Source organism: Colletotrichum truncatum (assembly GCF_014235925.2).
Source record: "Colletotrichum truncatum strain CMES1059 chromosome Unknown Contig_0003, whole genome shotgun sequence".
Lineage (NCBI taxonomy): Eukaryota > Fungi > Ascomycota > Sordariomycetes > Glomerellales > Glomerellaceae > Colletotrichum > Colletotrichum truncatum.
The window spans coordinates 15513-34222 of NW_027222400.1; the positions used below are offsets into that span (position 1 = coordinate 15513).

General features: G+C 44.9%; 4 protein-coding genes across 4 annotated transcripts; 1 reads left to right on the top strand and 3 right to left on the bottom strand.

Moving 5' to 3' along the window:
* Positions 1–153: 153 nt before the first annotated feature.
* On the bottom strand, positions 154–1065 carry CTRU02_204882 (uncharacterized protein; the record flags this gene model as incomplete). The annotated part of the gene is made up of 2 exons (XM_070204440.1): positions 154–495; positions 529–1065. 2 exons carry the CDS (start codon positions 1063–1065, stop codon positions 154–156), a joined length of 879 nt encoding a protein of 292 aa, XP_070061544.1.
* Positions 1066–1368: 303 nt separating this feature from the next.
* Positions 1369–2478, bottom strand: CTRU02_204883 (uncharacterized protein; the record flags this gene model as incomplete). The annotated part of the gene is made up of 3 exons (XM_070204441.1): positions 1369–1508; positions 1587–1796; positions 2118–2478. 3 exons carry the CDS (start codon positions 2476–2478, stop codon positions 1369–1371), a joined length of 711 nt encoding a protein of 236 aa, XP_070061545.1.
* A 7193-nt stretch (positions 2479–9671) lies between these two features.
* Positions 9672–10418, bottom strand: CTRU02_204884 (Intracellular hyphae protein 1-like protein 2; the record flags this gene model as incomplete). The annotated part of the gene is made up of 2 exons (XM_070204442.1): positions 9672–10304; positions 10359–10418. The coding sequence occupies 2 exons, from the start codon at positions 10416–10418 to the stop codon at positions 9672–9674; spliced, it is 693 nt and encodes a 230-aa protein (XP_070061546.1).
* Positions 10419–14752: 4334 nt separating this feature from the next.
* On the top strand, positions 14753–18682 carry CTRU02_204885 (uncharacterized protein; the record flags this gene model as incomplete). Its single annotated transcript, XM_070204443.1, has 3 exons — positions 14753–16398; positions 16468–16705; positions 16778–18682. 3 exons carry the CDS (start codon positions 14753–14755, stop codon positions 18680–18682), a joined length of 3789 nt encoding a protein of 1262 aa, XP_070061547.1.
* Positions 18683–18710: the final 28 nt, after the last annotated feature.

Consider the following 18710-nt stretch of genomic DNA (forward strand, 5'->3'; position numbering starts at 1 on the left):
AACTGGGATTATGGCATTATTTTTTTGTATAGGTAAGCGTTGCTCATTACGACAAAATCACTCTCATTCTCCATTGTCTTTTATTTAGATTCAGACCTAGCCTTATCCTATAGACGTGTTTATGCTTGGCTACGACTTTAGGTTAGGCCTACACTACTGTCTCCTTCCTGCTCTCGGGCCTACCTTCCAGTGTGGTATTGGTTTGGGAGTAGGAGTATTCAGAGCTGTTAAGACCCCTAGAATTGGCGACGTAACCTCTACTCTATTTTGCCGGTCACTCGGTAGTCGCCTAGGAGGGGTTGAGGAGGGTAGAGACTCCTCTTCGTCCGACAGGAGATCTACTCTTGCGCCGCGGGTTGGAGGTGCTCTTTTACTGCTGTTCTCCCGAGAGTTTCTAGGCTTCTGCGCTGGTGGCGGGGGGCTCAGATCTCTTAGAGCCCCCGCCTTTCGTTGCTGCTGCTGCTGTTTCTGCTTCTGTAGGAGGCTGTCATCACCCTCTGTGGCGTAAGGTATAGTTTTACTAGCCGACGAAACTGGACTAGTCGATAGTATACCTTGTAATTCGGTAGTAGACGATGTCAGGAGCTTCTCAACCCTACGCTGGAGAGCGATAAGTGCAGAGTCGTTCTTCTTAACCGGCCGATCTCCGAGTTTGAAGAGACTAGCGCAGAATGTATTTATGAGTGTTGAAACCTCCGCCCGGGGGACACCTCCCTCGTTTGTATTCGATGTTTCCCACTCGGGTCTAAGGACGTGGCTGTTATCCTCCGCGTCGACGACCTGCCGGACAATCCGTAGTAGGCGTGCCCATACGACGTAGTTAAACCGTTTGCTATAGTCGGGTGTGTTTACGAGTGTGATTTTGTCGGTAATATATGCCTGCACCTCCGGCGCCTGAAAGGCAGACGCGTTTCGCTGGGCAAAGTCGAGGACGCGTTTCTGTAGCTGTAGTGCTGCGTCCGCCGGATACCTACTAGTCATACCCCTCGACATGCCTAAACTATCGAGAGCAGCCTGTAGGTACTTGAGCAGCTGGGGCTTGTTTTTCGACTTGGGATTGACCATTGCGAGGTCGACTGCGCTGGCGTGGTGGATCCAGCTGATGACGTGCTGTAGTATCCGGACTGCAGCCTCCGTCTCGGGCTTCTTGCTTCGGAGGAAGCGCCTTAAGTCGACGAACTCGAGGCTTGGGACTGCCTATACTGCACGGCACACCTCCCTATAATTCGAGTCGTCCAGGGTCTCGAGGAGACCAACCTTGCGGTGGTGGGGCGCGCTGCTGCCCTTGCTGCCGTCGCTGGTAAAGAATATAGCCTCGACTGCATCGCGCGTACGTGTCGCCGATTGTATCGCTGTTGATAGCCGATTCTAGTCGTCTTGGCCGAGGTCCTGCGTCTCGTCGAGGGGTAGGGCTTTAAGTGTGCCTAGCGCCGCCTCGAGTGTCGTAAGCCAGTAGTCGTCAATACGGAGGCTGGCCATCCACTCAAAGGTGGAGATGTTGAAGGTCTCTAGGCCTAGGCGAGTCTGGCACCATCGCGTCGTTATCTTTCTCTACCGCTCGTGGTTCTATAACGTGACGAGCCTACGCGTGGGGAAGCTCTTCTCGCCACCAAGCCGTAAGGCCTCCACGAGTTTATAGTCGACAATCACTTGGGCGGCTCCGCCTTTGGTGGATCCTCCTGATGTATCTGACGCGATTGATACAAGCTGCGTCCAGATCTGACCGTGGTTATCGGGTAGGCTCGGGTCTCTACGGTTGATACGTAGCTTTATGTCGAGGTCTGCCGGGAGTCGGTCTACTCAAGAGTTATAGTTAGCCCTCCTATGGTTATATATATATATAAAACTATAGGCTGCTAAGTATCCCTAATGGTGACGCTTTAGCATACCTTTATCATATAGTTTACACGTCTACTAGTTATCCGACTCCGGAGCGCCTGTTGCCTTGATATACTCTTGGAGGGCGCGAAGTCGGTGCTGTCCGGCCATAACCTCTACCTTGGTCTTATTAACGGCAGCCTAACGGAGAAACGGATCTTCGTCGCTACTATGCTCTCTGCTCCTGTTGGCATTGTTATGGTGGTTATCGTTATTACTTTCCTTATTACTATCGTTACCGTTATTGTTATTATCGTCGTTGTCGTCGTTATCGTCTTCGTTATCTCTGCTCCGGCGGATGCGGTAGACCTCTTCGGCAGTACAAAGGACGAAAATACGGTTCTCGGGTGCGCCGCGCTCAAGGCCACCTTTCATGAACGCCTCTTTCAGTTCCCGGACGTGACCAGGTTCGAGACGGCGGTTTCTACCTATACTCCACGTCGTCTCCAGAACATCTATATGCAGCCTGCCGACTGCCAGCAGGTAGGGCCTCGCCTGTTCTCGAACCGACTCGCTTTCTCGGAAGGGTTCATCCCTTGTCCGGCGCTTAGGGCTTGGGCGCGTTGCCACGCCGTCTTCCCCGTTCTGCTTCCGTTTCATCTCTCGGCCGCTCTGTAGAGTAAGACAGAATTAGTTATGTGTGACTAGATACTCTTATGTCTGTCTGGATGGTGGGCACTCCTGGAGGGAAAGTATGCATACGAGAGGAACAGAAAGAATGAATGCGGGCATAACTACACCAGACTTACATTCCCAGTAGGGGTTTTGTTATTTGCTTTCGTCCCAGGCTTTATCTATGCTAGTGTCTCAGCTACGTGGTCGCCATCGCCAAGCGCAATCACAACCCTCCCTTACATAGCTTATATAAAACAACTAGCACGTTAAGGTGTGCAGGCATTCCTGTGTGATGTTTTTGTTTTGGTTTTTATGCATTCTGGGCATCAAGAGGTTTCTTACGTACATACCAAACCCTGTCTTAATTTCAAGCCCCCTAGTATTGAAGCATATCCGAGCCTTTATTATTATGATATCTTACTTCTCTTTTAGGATAGTGATCGTTCCTGACTTAGTTGATGCTATACCCTTCCTACTAGGTAATTTATCTTCTCCCAGATCCTAACTACTTAGTTATTGCATCGATTTTATGTTTTATACAAAATCTTGGGATGTAATATGGTGCTTTATACATATTGGGGTCTCTAAATAGTAGGATCTGGAGAGCCTACTACTCGCGTTTTGTAATCCCTGTCTATGTGGTATGGATCTTCTGGCGTCTCCCGAAGCTTGATTCTCCCCCGTGAAAGAGTTGGTAAAAAGCCCCTGGGGGCTTGCACCTTTATAAGGCTCCTTAGGTAGTTTCGTTCGTCCTGAGACGCTTATTCGTATAGACTTACTATTACGCGTATGATACCGATTCTATGCGTCCACCATGCGTACATTCCCCATGGCTCCCACACTGTGCTTCCTATAGTAGGCTTCGTACTTCCTACTCTTGTACTTTCTTATTTATTACCAAGCTTTATATATAGTAAAAATTGCTGTCCTTGAATTTCCCCTCCTAAGACTTTTAATGCTATACATGCATGTTAACTATTTGGCTGCCGCATTGTAATTTGCCATAACCTGAGCTCCGGGTTAAAGTGGCTCCATCGCCGGGAGGTCGAACCACCGGCACTCGGGCTGCCCACGCCTTGGGCAATCCCTCAATCAGTGATGGGTTCCGCGAATACTCCCTTTAGTACTTCTGTTGGAACTGTTATCGAAGGGAGAGCCCTAAGATCAGATAATAGCTTTTCTATCGGAGTATTATTAAACTTTGCGTATAGCCTTCTAATCCTGATGTTTACTCTTAGTCTATCTATACGCATAATACTACAGGTAGGGATCAACTTCTATAAACTATAGGAATATTTATACCAAAGCCTTACGATAGGCTAGCATATAATAGCCTATGTAGAAGGCGTCCATAGATATTTAGGTTTGTCTATTAAAGATAAAGAATAATTATTAGTAAATACATTTATTTACCTACGGACTCTTTTCTTATGGTTTAGATTCCCTTAAGTACTCCCCCGGCTAGTAACTATATGTCTTTTAGTTTTAGACCTACTAGCTGTAGAAAATACTTACTCCTAGGCTTACTAGTATGAGCTCTTAGTACTATGAGATCGTTGGGGTGGTAGAGTGCCAACAGTCTTTTTATATATCTACTGGATTTAATTAGTAATAAAATGGAAGATAAAAAATTTATTCACGGTTCTACGTGGCAGGGAGCTGTTTATTATTTATATCAAATTGATAGTATATATGTAAATACTCATTCAACCATGATTTTTCTTAGTTTAGGTGTTTTATGTTAGCTTTATATACGGCTGACTTCTCTAGATTACTCCTTCGTGATAGACGCTTGTGAGGCCGTTGTCGCGATAGTCTTGGGCATTACATAAGCTTGTCGTTGTTATGTAATATGGATCATCTTATGTAATATAGTGCCGGAATGTGTGGCTCCCTTCCTCCCGCCGTCACCCAACATGTTTGCAGCCATCCTTGCCATTTTTACTCGTCGTTCGCGTCCTCTCTCTCTCAATCTCTCCCTTCCTACCCCAACCCTCTCTCTTTCTCTCAGCTCTCGGGCTCGTTCATTCGCCTTGATTCGACGTAAAGCAGCTAGAACAGGATGATATTTATAATATCTCGATATAAGATAAGTTATTTTCTTAGTTCTAATTTCTAGCGTCGGACTGATATATATTGAGAAATCAATAGCTCTACGTAGACGCGTATTACTTACGTTCTGTTCCCCCACCCTGGCAGCTTGCCCTAGCGCCGTACGAAGAATAAACCGCGCCTAGTGGTCCCTTATTATCCCTTTCTTGTGTTTACTCTCGCCCTCTCTCGGAGGATTAGATACTCCGTTAATGCTATACGTCATTTCTCATTCTTGAATATTATCCCTTAGTTTCTCGTTCTTATTCCTATCCTCCTCCTATGTCCTATTGCTTACCTCTTCACTCTTTACTCTTAACATGCTCTCTTACTATGTATAATACTTTTGTTAGATGATTACGGTTTATATGATTAAAAGAGTTATTACTACTATCTAGGTATGACTTATCCTTACTCACTTATAAATAAGGTGCTACCTAAAGAGATTAGTGATAAGGTAATATGAGTTCGCTTTCCGTCCTCTGCTACACCTTGTCTATAAGAGGGGCAAGAAAAGCGCTCCAGGGGCCTTTCTGCTTTGCCTCTCTACTATGAGAATGGGAAAAGCCCCCAGGGGCTTTTCTGCTTTACCTTCTCCATGGTAAGAAGAGAAGAAGCCCCCGGGAGCTTTTTTACTTTCCCTCCTTCATGGCGAGAACAGAAGAAGCCCCCGGGGGCTTTTCTACTTTACCTTCTCCATGGTGAAAAGAGAGGAAGCCCCCAGGGGCTTTTCTGCTTTACCTTCTCCATGGTAAGAAGAGAAGAAGCCCCCGGGAGCTTTTTTACTTTCCCTCCTTCATGGCGAGAACAGAAGAAGCCCCCGGGGGCTTTTCTACTTTACCTTCTCCATGGTGAAAAGAGAGGAAGCCCCCAGGGGCTTTTTTACTTTGCCTTCTCCATGGTGAGAACAGAGGAAGCCCCCAGGGGCTTTTTTACTTTGCCTCTCTACTATGGGAATGGGAAAAGCCCCCGGGGGCTTTTTTACTTTACGTTCTCCATGGTGAAAAGAGAGGAAGCCCCCAGGGGCTTTTTTACTTTGCCTTCTCCATGGTGAGAACAGAGGAAGCCCCCAGGGGCTTTTTTACTTTGCCTCTCTACTACGAGAATGGGAAAAGCCCCCGGGGGCTTTTCTGCTTTACGTTCTCCATGGTGAAAAGAGAGGAAGCCCCCAGGGGCTTTTTTACTTTGCCTCTCTACTACGAGAATGGGAAAAGCCCCCGGGGGCTTTTCTGCTTTACCTTCTCCATGGTGAAAAGAGCGGAAGCCCCCAGGGGCTTTTTTACTTTGCCTCTCTACTACGAGAATGGGAAAAGCCCCCGGGGGCTTTTCTGCTTTACGTTCTCCATGGTGAAAAGAGAGGAAGCCCCCAGGGGCTTTTCTACTTTACCTTCTTCATGGCAAGAATAGGGGAAGCCCCCGGGGGCTTTTCTACTTTACCTTCTCCATGGTGAGAATAGAGGGAGGAAGCCCCCAGGGGCTTTTTTACTTTCCCTCCTTCATGGTGAGAACAGAGGAAGCCCCCAGGGGCTTTTCTGCTTTACGTTCTCCATGGTGAAAAGAGAGGAAGCCCCCAGGGGCTTTTCTACTTTACCTTCTTCATGGCAAGAATAGGGGAAGCCCCCGGGGGCTTTTCTACTTTACCTTCTCCATGGTGAGAATAGAGGGAGGAAGCCCCCAGGGGCTTTTTTACTTTCCCTCCTTCATGGCGAGAACAGAGGAAGCCCCCGGGGGCTTTTCTACTTTACCTTCTCCATGGCGAGAACAGAGGAAGCCCCCGGGGGCTTTTTTACTTTGCCTTGCTCCCCTTATTCTACTTCACCTCTCTAGTACGAGAATAGGAAAAGCCCCCGGGGGCTTTTCCACCTACCTAGGCCCCATAACCCTACCTTTACCTTGTATAATACCTATACCTACCTACCTTACCTTATCTTACATTTCCTTATCTCACATTACCTTACCTTTAGCCTTTAGCCATAGCCATAGCCATAGCCTAGCCTAGCCTAATCTCTCTCTAAAATAAAAAACCTACCTTACTTACTTACTTGAACTTACTTACTTCCTTTAAAACAAAATTTCTTTACCCCGTTTTTTTTTAACCCTAACCTGACCCTACCGGGGCGGGGCACGCCCACTACTGTCAAACACGATGCCGAAAACAAAGGTAGATTGTTGTAACAAACTTACACTTCATGAGCCTAGCCCATTCATCCTCCAATTCCGGTCTTGGAGGCCCGTTAAAGGCAGTTGCTTGATGATCATCAACATCTCCATTGCCTTTGTAAATTGGCCTGATGCTGAATTTACGCTCTTCATATTCGATGAAATTTCGAAGTGGATCTTGATAGGCATTCTTCTCTCAGCTTCCAAATGTAGTACCTCTCTCTGGCAGACTTACTTGAAGAATATAGTGAATCCGTGACATGTTTGTTCGCGAATCGAGCTTGCCCGTAAACGCTTACCAGGATCAGATTGAGGGATAGTAACATCAGGTGGCCGACGATGGACCAGGTGTGACTTTGGAACCAGGATATCAAAGGTTTTCGGCATCGTGGCCTAGACCCCATGAGTAGCTCATCCTCGGGAGAATCACACTCCAGCTCTTTGGTATGGTCGAGTCCGAGAGAGTCTTCCGAACGAGCATACGTGGACATGGTGAGCTTCGTTCTTAGTCTCAATAGTGCAACTAGGTGTTTTGCCGTACGGTTGAGAGAGGAGATAGGTGATCGGGGAGAAAATGTATCATCATGATGAGCAAGTCTCTCTTACACATTTCAATTACGCCTCCACATCATAATAATTGGCTCGCCGGCCGTGATCAATATATTGCGGGATTCCGCAGCGTGATGCGATAGGGTTTCATTCGGATTTTCGTCCTTGCCACGTCTAGGATACTGCAGTATACCACGCATATTCGGTTAAGAGTGAAAGACGTTGCTTTGGCCTGCGGTGACGGACTTTCTAAAACAAGGGGTCCTTGTTGGGTGTGCGGGTCGTTATGTGTAAGCGCTGCGTTTACCAGGCCGCTCCACAAATCTACGCGCCAGACGGAACACCAGCGCAACTCCGACTGCATACTGTCCCGACATGCCACTATATCTAGTTAGGTAGGTGGTTCTCATATGTCTTAGAAACAGTTGTTTCCGAGAATCGGTAAGCAGGTGGAACATGGCCAAAGAAAAAAAGAAAGAGAAAAAAAATTGAGGTTCAAGACTCCCACTCTTGAAAGAGACAAATATTTCCCTCTGATTACCTCTTTTCCTTCTGTTCAACTTAAGTTGCGTAAAACATCCTTACTGCAACCATTCGCACTACCAGTCTCTGTTTTATGTCCATATTATTTATCTGCATTTGCACCGATTACGCACCGCACAACGCCAACATTATGTTCCCAGTGGTGGCTTCTTGGAAAACAGCGCACTATGACTCTCTTCCTCTTAATCCTGACTTGGAAGATAAGTTTTCTACCAGGAAACCCAAAAACATCATCGCAGACCGTTGGTCTCGTTTTCTTGTTGGCTTTACGACCACGGCTATCGTGGTGCTGCTGATTGCCTTGTGCAGTGTGACGGCCTTGTACTTGCGTCTTTTACACGAAGCCTCACCATCGCCGCCAATGGCTGAAAACTGTGGTCACTCTGTGGAGGAGGCAAAAGCACGAGGATGTGTTTTCGACGAGCTTATCCCAGCATGGATGCCAGCGTCGTGTCCGCGAGTTGGCAGCAGCGAGTTTGTGGCCGCTGGGCAGGAATGGGAGTCCCGTAACGGAACCTCATATTCATCATGGCGTTACTTTGTGGACGCGGAACTGAAGCGTGAAATTAGTGTTAGTCAGCTGAAAGAGATGGCACGGTAAGCAAACATTTCTTGTACTTTCGAAGAAAAGAGCAAACCGTTTCCGAGGAGGACTAGAGCTGTGTTAACTTTGTTACTACCCTAGCGATAGCAAGGAAGGTGAGGTGCAGTGGTGGGCTTCAGCTCGCTGGCATTTAACTCACTGTGCCTGGATTCTCACGCGTGTTGCCCATGCGTTGGTAAATGGCGAACGTCAGGACATGCAGGTTGCGGATTATCCTCACGCTAAACATTGCACACAATTCCTGCTGGAAGCAGCGTTAGAATGTCCTACAGTTGATGATTCACTTTCTGTTGGAAATGTTGTCTTCGGAAGTTGCTGAGATAAAGTGCTGCCGGGAAGGTTTTCGTACTTACTCAGCTTTGTAGCCCTGTTGAAATCATTTACGGCATCCTCGCACTTTTTGTATTTCAAGTTTTTGATATTCTCAAATGACTCAATTAATATCAGGATGTTAATCATTCATCAAGCTTTCTGTTACTAAACTACTAACAGGAAGTGGGTATGTTACTAATTGCCGTTATGACATGCACCTTCAGCACCCATGTTTCTCGGCAGGTTCTCGTTGACCGCCTCTCACAACCCTACCAAGCCTTCTAAAGCTTTTCCAGCGCCATTATTAAATTTTCAAGTGCCTTTAATTGCTCCGTTTCTAGAATTCCGGTTTTGAGTCGAGATGAGGAGCAATGCTTTCCTTTTCCGGGCCACAGGGCCTGCACGTGCCATGTAGGGATCCTACGACATGAAACTGGAGACGTGCAGCATAAACAGCACAAAACCATTAGATTGATTGAGGCTGACGGAAATTATTAAAGACTTTGTAATGGCGCGGCAACATGGTTAAGTCGGAAACTCTGTTGTCGTCATAGCTCCTTATTGCCACTGGTAATGTTATTCTAGGCACAATCCTACCGTCATCAATAACCAGTATATGAGGATTATGTCTGGTCGACTTAGGCATTGACTTGGTCACTGCAGGTAAATACATCAAGTGTCACTCAAGACGGGTTGCTTCTTTCATTGAGTGCTATTAGGCATAAGGTTTGAGCCCATGTAAGACGAAACAGTGTCAATTACTTTGTAATTATAGCTTACTTAAGGTAAGTGGTAAATTATCGTTGACAGACTCTGTGCCGTTCAAGTATGTTGCTTGTACTAAGCTGCATTGTTGCGGTCTCTCGGCAAGACTAACTAGCATCCACACGTCGCATACGCTCTATAACCAAAAACCCATCTAGTTCTGAGAGGCCTTGCAGACAGGAATGTTGATGACCTGCCCAATCTGGAGAGATTCTGGCTTAACTCCGGGGTTGGCGCCCATGATTGCCTCAGTGGTAATGTTAAACTGTTGGCCGAGAGCAAAGAAGGTATCGCCGGACTTGATAGTGTAGGTGGGTTCACCGTTAGGGACGCAGGTGCCCGGAGAGCTCTTGCAGACAGGAATGTTGATAACTTGACCAATCTCAAGAGATTCTGGCTTGACTCCAGGGTTGGCGGCGATGATTGACTCAGTGGTGATACCAAACCGTTGACCGAGAACGAAGAAGGTATCGCCGGACTTGATAGTGTAGGTGGGTTCGCCGTTGGGAACGCAGGTACCAGTTCCCGGAGAAGTGAGGCAAGATTCGTTGTCGGGGTTGCACAGCTTAGTGGGAACCAGCAGAAGTTGGCCAAGATCGATGACGTTAGGGTTCTCGAGCTTGTTGAGCCATGCAATGTCGCAAATGCCAGAGTTGTATCGCTCGGCAATGGTGGTAAGCGTTTCGCCAGACTTGACCTTGTGCTTCTTGAAATGGCCAGGCTTGCAGCTCGCGGTCGGGGTGGTGGTTGTAGTAGCTGTAGGGGTATCACAGCTGGTACCAGTCTGTCAAAAAGTTAGATCATAAACTCAAGAACGGGTGAAGTGCTGGATTCAACACACAGGAAGAGCTGCAACAAAGCTGGATGCAGCAATAACGGCGGCTAAGATAGAGATCTGCATTGTGAAGTGTAATAAGAATCGTTTTTTTTTTTAAAAAGATATATGAACGATTGTTTGATGGTAGGAGCTGAAATGAGTGGACAGACTAGAGTAGTCAAGTAAAAGAACGGGGTAGTTGGAACCTCAGAAAATAATTATCAAAGATGGGTGATAAAAGTCTTCGTTAATAACAACGTAGGGGGAGCGCGTGATTAAATACAAGTTTGGTATGCTACAATGAGGTGTGCCAATCCCATAAATCACTCTATGGAACATCCGAAGCCATCGTATTAGCGAACTTGGTCTTTGGAAACGAGATGGCTCTAATCACTTAGACTTTCTTTCTTGAAGGCTATTCCCTTTAATCAAGCACGTTGTAGATGATCTTTATTACTCTTGTGTGGGGCGAAAGCCCAGTCAACGTATAACAGCGACTGAACTTTTCTAGATTAGGTTTTCAATTTTACTGACCTCCATCCGCATGTTCCTTCATCCCTGTCACTTCACTTACGATATAAACGCCGATGGCCCGTTTGACAGACCTTGAAAACTCTATTATGTCCGTCTCATTAGCGGTTAAACTCTTTTTCCGGCCTGGTGCTTGGGTTTTCTCTTCAGAAGAACGGGTAGTTCAGTCTGATAAATGCCACTTTGCTGGTAAACCTTTTCAAAAGTAGATGAATCCAAAGCCAGCTGCTTTTAACCTTATATGGTTCATATAGCCAGAGCAAATTTATCTTTGGTACGCTCCTTTATGACAGGTATGTTATTCCGTAAGAATGCGGCTTTGCTTTACGTTTGTATTTTACCAACGCACAAACATGTGCGAAAGACCTGATTTACGAGTCTCAGGAGGGTTAGTGACGATCGGTGTATAGACACTGAGTCAGTCACCAGAGCAGGATCAAATTTTGAAAAGTGATCCCGTACCAACTGGCTAAAAAAGCTAGACCCACTCCCTATACCGACTGATCTGCCCAAACATTGCCGCTGCAGAGCGGCTCCTTGTGGCTTAATAGTCAATATTCCTTGGAAGATTAATCCTACAGGCCTCACAATTAAGGTTTGCAACATACTTTGCTTGGAAATAAAGTCCGCCTGCAGCTTGGATACTGGCAGTGGCTAGAATGTGTATAATAATGTGACGAACTAGGCACTGTTACGACCCGTAAACAAGGATAACAGCTGAACGACCCACTTGGACGTCGGGCGGCTGTAACAGGACATTTGTACTGCAGAATCACAGGAACAACAGGGATTCACTCGGAAACGGAAGAACTATGGTGTAAGTTACGTGACGATAAGATAAGAGATTAGATCCGTACGCTAAGAATACAGAGTCCGTCCTTAGTATATACGGGATCCGTATAAACGAGGAATAGACCTTGTTAGGATTAGGAATAGTAAAATAAATAAAAGGTATTATTTAGACTTATATATAGTATAACCTAAGCTTAACTTATAATTAGACTTCTATAGCTTTTTAGTAATTAACTTTATATTTATCTTTAAGATACTTTTAGCTTACTTTTATTATAAATACTTATTAAGCTTAAGATTAATTACTTTAGCTTCTAACTACTAATCTACGATATAGCTTATAACTTATAAACTAGACTTATAATATAATAATACTATTTATTAGTATTAATCCTTAACTTCTATTAGCAGACTTTACTATTAGATAGCTAATTATAATACTTTAATTACTTTTATTTAGTAAGTTAACTATTAATACTTACTAAATAGTATAGAATATCTTCTTACGCTTTTATTAAGTCTCTTACCCCTAGATCTTCGTCTACCTCTAGAGGAAAAGCTTCTTAAAGCCTAGCCTAGGAAGTTAAGGACTAGAAAATAAAAGACGACTTAGAAAGTAAAAACGATACTAAAGAACTTAAGCGATAGCTTAATAAAACTACTAAAGACTTTAAGGAGATACGCGACATGTTTAACTAAAACGCTATTACTTTTAAAGAACTTTAGGAGTAAGTATGTAAGACTTAGGAACTTAAGAAGGAAGTTAATACCTTTTAAGCTACTACTAACGTAATTTCCGCCCTAGTCGAAGGATGCGAACGCCTTAAGCTTAACACCCCCTCTACCTTCGACAAGACCTTAGGATAACTTAAAAGATACTTAGTTTAGGTATAGACTTACTAAGCCTTCTATATTAATACTTTTTAAAACGATACCGAACGCGTAGTATATATAGCTACTTTCCTACGAGGAAAAGCCTTCGCCTAGTTTAAGCCTTTATAATAAGAATAGCTTAATAACCTAGTTAAAAAATATAGTAAAGAAGTAAAAAGCATCTTCTTTAGCTTCGTAAGCTATATTAAAGCCTTAAAATCCTTCTTTTTTAACCCTGATAAGCAAAAGCAAGCTAAGCAAGACCTATTATACTTATAATAAACTAAGTTAGCTATACTTTACGCTATTAAGTTTAGACGATTAGCTATAAGACTTTATATAACTAATAAAAGCAAGGTTTTTACTTTCTACTAAAGACTTAAAGATAACGTTAAGGACGAAATAGCTAAGTTAGAAATACTTTTTAATTTCCTTACTTACGTCGAATATATTATTAAGATCGATAACTACTTTTACAAACGACGAAAAGAATAAAAAGAGAAAAGATAAAACCTAAACTTAGGATATAAGTATTAATAATAGCCTTTGTTGGAATAACGATAATCACATGACCGTACGACAAGGCTGTCACAGGCAAAGGGGTGTATAGGTGGCATGACTAGCACCTGTAACACCTAAATGTCTGAGGAAGGGATCATGGTTTATTACCTGTCATGCACGACTCGTGTCTAGGTATGGACAGAGATATATCTGTTCGTACGGAAGGCAACATCTAGTTAGGAAAGGTAATCACGGAAAATAGAATCTTTGGTTCACCCTACATTTATGACAGTACGATCGTACAGAGAGCCCATTCAACACTGATCAGTGATTGCTTGGCAGTCACGAGTGATTGCATCGTGCGATCACAGATTAGCAAGAGTGAAGAGACAAGATCGAGGTTTTACGGCCGGGCTACCGGGTAGTCTCGTACGCAAGTACGAGGCGAGAAATTCGAAAGAATACCTAAGGGGTCACGCTAGGAAATCTCTTGTGCTAAGAGCCTTAGCCTAGTTGTTGTCGCTGCGGTGAGTCGTAACCGGACAACTAGCCTGAGAAGACGGTTTGTTATAATATCGTACGAGACAGATTCTTGTTGTCGCTGCGGTGAGTCGTAACCGGACAAGAATCCTATCGTGCAATACTTTAGCAAATAGTGTGCGCAACGGCACATTTCAACAACCATCCAACTAGATACCGTACGATACGAAACGGTTGCCAACATGACGACATCAGGAGAACCTGATATCGTACAGCAAGACCTCCTCCAGGAGGAGGAAAATGACTATGAGGTCACGTACGAAGACATGAGTGCAAAGAGTACTATTCCTATTAGTATATGGAAGAAGTCTACAGATCCGAAATACTGGGGAGACTTAGTCGATATCGAAACAGGACCTTCGGAGAAACAATTAACAACATACGTCGGCTACGTAATGATGGAAATCATACACCTAGACCCTCCACAGGAAGTACTTACTACGAAATTGTACGAGGACTTCCATCAATGGTCGCCATACCAATGGGACTTAGTTAACCGGACGTACAAAACCGAGTTCGCACGACTACTTAAACTAAAAGGCTTTCAACTACCTAAATCAAGGACGGTTTCAGAACAATTAGTCGATATAGTCTCAGACATAGCAAAAGGATTCGATTCTACGGACGACCGGGATAATTCCCAGACAAGAACATCAAGCCGTACGAACATTATTACACGCACACCGGTCCGAACCCCAGAGACAACTACACGTCAGACTTTAGCTGAACCAGCGATAGAGTCAATCGAACCTTCGTACGATACCGAACGAGCAAGCAGGAAGTCAAATACTCGAGATCAATCAAGCACACAGAATCTACCCCCAGGGGCAAGATATACCCAGGAGATCGAGAGCTTCCCACAGATACAGGATCGTACAACAAGTATCTATACAGCAAACAGTATTTACGATCTTCCACCACGACGCATAGTCCAGAATGGACCGTGCGAACCAAGCACGATTGCGGTCTTTCAGAAGGGATGGAAGAAAGAGAGGAACTATACTGGCAAACCGTACGATATCCTGTATGACAAGGCCAAGATTTTCATCAGCTTCTGCAGACGATTGCGAATAACAGAGGACTAATACCATGCCGTGTTTCCAGACATCTTAGCCGATCGTACGGAGGAATTCTACCTCCACCATATCGGGCCAACAAAGAGGTGGGACGAGATTTACAAGATGCTAGATGCACATTTCAATACAGACATCAACCACAATCTCTACTATACAGATTGGACAACATTATCTTTCGTACGAGTTAAACGTGAGGAACCAGACAAGAAACCGATCGAGGTCCTCGAAGCATTATTTGATAAGTTATCTCTCGTACAACGAGCACTAGGTACAGGATTCCAAGGAGAAATTATGCTTCGCACGCAAGTTATCCAGGCATGCCGAGGCGTACCAGAGCTAGAGAACGCCCTCAGTAATCACAAGTCTGACCAGACATGTGAGGAGCTATTCTCTAACTTACGAGCCTCGCTACAAGTTGCAATCGATAGGAAGACAATATCGTACGACATTAACTTTGTCGATAGGCGGTATAATTCCAACCAGAGAAGCAGACATAAGCAACAACCCTACCGAAGACCTCAAGGACAGACGTACGAAAGACAAGACCAAGGGAACATATCCCAAGGAAAACCTACCCGTACGAACACAAGCAAAAGATGCTTCATCTGTAAGAAGACAGGCTGTTGGTCGACAAACCATTCTGATGAGGAACGCAAATATGCAAGAGACCAATACCTACAAGCATGTTATACACTCCACCAGGAGCCGTACGATGATTTTACAGCATATCTACAAGAAGTAGAGGGAGATAACCCTGTTGAAAATATTTCTGATAGTAACGATGATGATACTGGAGACGAGGAGGTTTCAATTTTCCTTACTTCAGCAGCATTCTTCCACCGTACGACAGGGGAAGACATTTTCTCAGCTCCAAAGACAGTAGAAGCAACTCAATTCGTACTACAAGACCCATATACATCAGTTTACCAAGGGGAACTTTGGGACACAGGTGCAGCGAAAGTTTCTACAGTCGGCAAGTCACAGGTCATAGCATACCTCAGGGAAAACCCACAAGCAAAAGTATCCTGGAAACCAGGGTCGGTCTACGTACGATTCGGAGACGGACGCTTAAACACATCAATCGGGACTATCATCATAGAGAATCCAATCGGACGAGTAAAGTACCATATCTTCGAGTCAGCTACGCCATTCTTATTCTCTTTAAAAGATGCAGATAGACTAAAGGCATACTTCAACAACATTGCGAATGTTATCGTACGACGAGATGGGAAACATATTCCAGTCGTACGCAAATGGGGCCATGCTTTTTTCAATCTCAGAAAAAGAGAGTCAAGTATTTTCTTTACGGAGGTACAACTAAGGCGTTTACATAGACGATTTGGACATCCTCGTACGGAACGACTATACCAACTTCTGAAAAACGCTGGACACGACGATATTAGCCAGTCGATTTTAGAAAAGGTCCAGAAGTTCTGTCACAACTGCCAGTCGCACGATCCAGCTCCAAGGAGATTTAAGTTCTCCCTTAAGGACGAGAGCTATTTCAATTACGAAATCGTAGTAGATGTCGTACGACTGAAGGACAAAAATGCCTTACATGTGATCGATACGGAAACAAGCTTTCAAGGAGCAACATTCCTAAAATCCCTTTCCGCACGAGACACATGGAATGCGTTAACCAAATGTTGGATTAACACCTATGTCGGTCCACCAGACCATATCGTACACGATCCGGGGACAAACTTCGCATCTACTGAATTCCGCAAACATGCCGAAATTATGGGTATTACGTGCGATGAGATGCCAGTAGAAGCACACTAGGCAGTCGGCAAAGTCGAGAGAGCTCACGCTCCCTTAAGGCGAGCGTACGATATCCTTCATACCGAACTCAGTCATAATACAGACGATAAGACAATCCTACAGATGGCTATCAAAGCGTTAAACGATACAGCTGGACCGTACGGAATCGTACCAACACTTCTGGTATTCGGTACTTATCCACGTATTAACAAGGATTCACCACCATCACCAGAAATCGTACAACGGGCAGAAGCCGCCCAGAAGGCAAGGAAGTTACTTCAAGGCATCCGCGCAGAGGTTGAGATCAACCGTGCGATCAATACAAGGAACGGTCCTAATATTCAACAAGTCTTATCCCTCCCTATCTAGAGCGAAGTCATGGTATGGAGAGAAAACAAGGGATGGACCGGACCGTACGAAGTACAGGGGATTGAGGGACATAATGTAACTGTGAACATGATAAACGGACCTACACAGTTTCGGGCGACACACGTCAAACCATACTATAGGGACGATACACAACCCCAGGAAGAGTCTGAACCAGACGTCGCACGGCAAATCCCTCAACCACAACCAAGGAAAAGAGGACGGCCAAAGAAGGGTCAAAGAAGGGCCGTACGACAATCCCCAAGACATTTTCTCACTCAGAAAGAGAAAGACAACTACGAGTTAGCAGTAAAACTCCGACTTGACAACATAATCACAACACCAGGATTACCGTACGAAGAGTCGGATAGGATTGAGATCGACGCGTTAATCAACCAGGGAGTCTTTACCTTTATTCGGTACGACCCAGACAAACACTCCAACATACGGATCTTTCGTACACGAATGGTTAGAGAAATCAAAAACAAAACCACGAAGCCGTACGAAAAGTCAAGACTAGTAATCCAAGGATATGGTGACCAGGAAAAGGAGGAAATCCTTACACAGGCACCAACGATCCAGAGGATGAGTCAGAGACTACTCCTCGCCCTTGGACCTACCCTCGTACGAGACTTCAAGTGTCAAGGAGAACTCAGGGATATTACGCAGGCATATACCCAATCGGACGATCCATTAAAAAGAACAATTATCGCACGACTTCCCAGGGAACTCGAGGGTAAATACCCAGAAAGAACACTCCTACATATCGTGAAGCCGCTCTACGGATTAGCAGAATCAGGTCTTTACTGGTATAAGACGTACGCTACACACCACAAGGAGGACCTTGGAATGATAGAGTCAACGTACGACCCATGCCTCCTTTATACTACGACAGGAGCAGACGACTTTGGTATCACGGCAATGCAAACAGACGATACAATGAGTTTCGCAACAGCAAGTTTCTCCGTACGGGAAGAGGAACAATTGGAGAAGAAGGGCCTTCGTGCGAAGCCGAAAACAATCCTATCACATAACCAAGAAGTAGATTTCAATGGCGGCAGGATTCAGTCGTACGAAGACTACTTTACTTTCTTACAGAAAGGACAAGTTAAGCAGCTCAATACTATAGAGATAGATGCACTTGATGCACGACAACAGTACGTTTCGCAGCGGGCAAGGGGCGCATACCTTGCTTCAATATGCCAGCCAGAGGCATCGTACGATTTAGCAGTCGCAGCTCAGATCAAAGAACCAAGTAAAGAGGACATTGAAGCTCTGAACGTACGACTTCAATGGCAAATAGACAACCCTGATCGAGGTCTTAAATATATTCCACTCGACTTCGTACGAACAAAGATGTATATCTTCACAGACGGATCATTTGCAAATAATACAGACCTTTCATCACAGCTTGGATTTGTTATCGTACTTGCAGAGGAAACAGCTCGTACGACGACAGACTTTGAGATCAATGGAAATATTATCCACTGGAGCTCAACGAAATGCAAACGAGTGACTCGAAGCATACTAGCTAGCGAACTATACGGAATGACTACAGGCTTTGACAGTGGCATATCGTTAAGCAGTACCTTGAACCGGATTCTTCGTACGCTCAACCTCCCAGGAATTCCAGTCGTGATTTGTACAGACTCAAGATCTCTGTATGAATGCCTCGTACGACTAGGAACTACTGATGAGAAAAGACTTATGATCGATATCATGAGCCTGAGGGAGTCGTACGAGAAGAAAGAAATCTCAGAAGTGAGATGGATCGATGGCAAAGACAATCCAGCAGATGCTTTCACAAAGAAGTCACCAAATTCAGCGCTCGAGCAGTTAATTACGACAAGCAAGCTCAGGATAAGAATCGAAGCGTACGTGGATAGACTTGGGGGAAAAGACGAATGACAATCAACTCGTGCGATTTTACTATCGT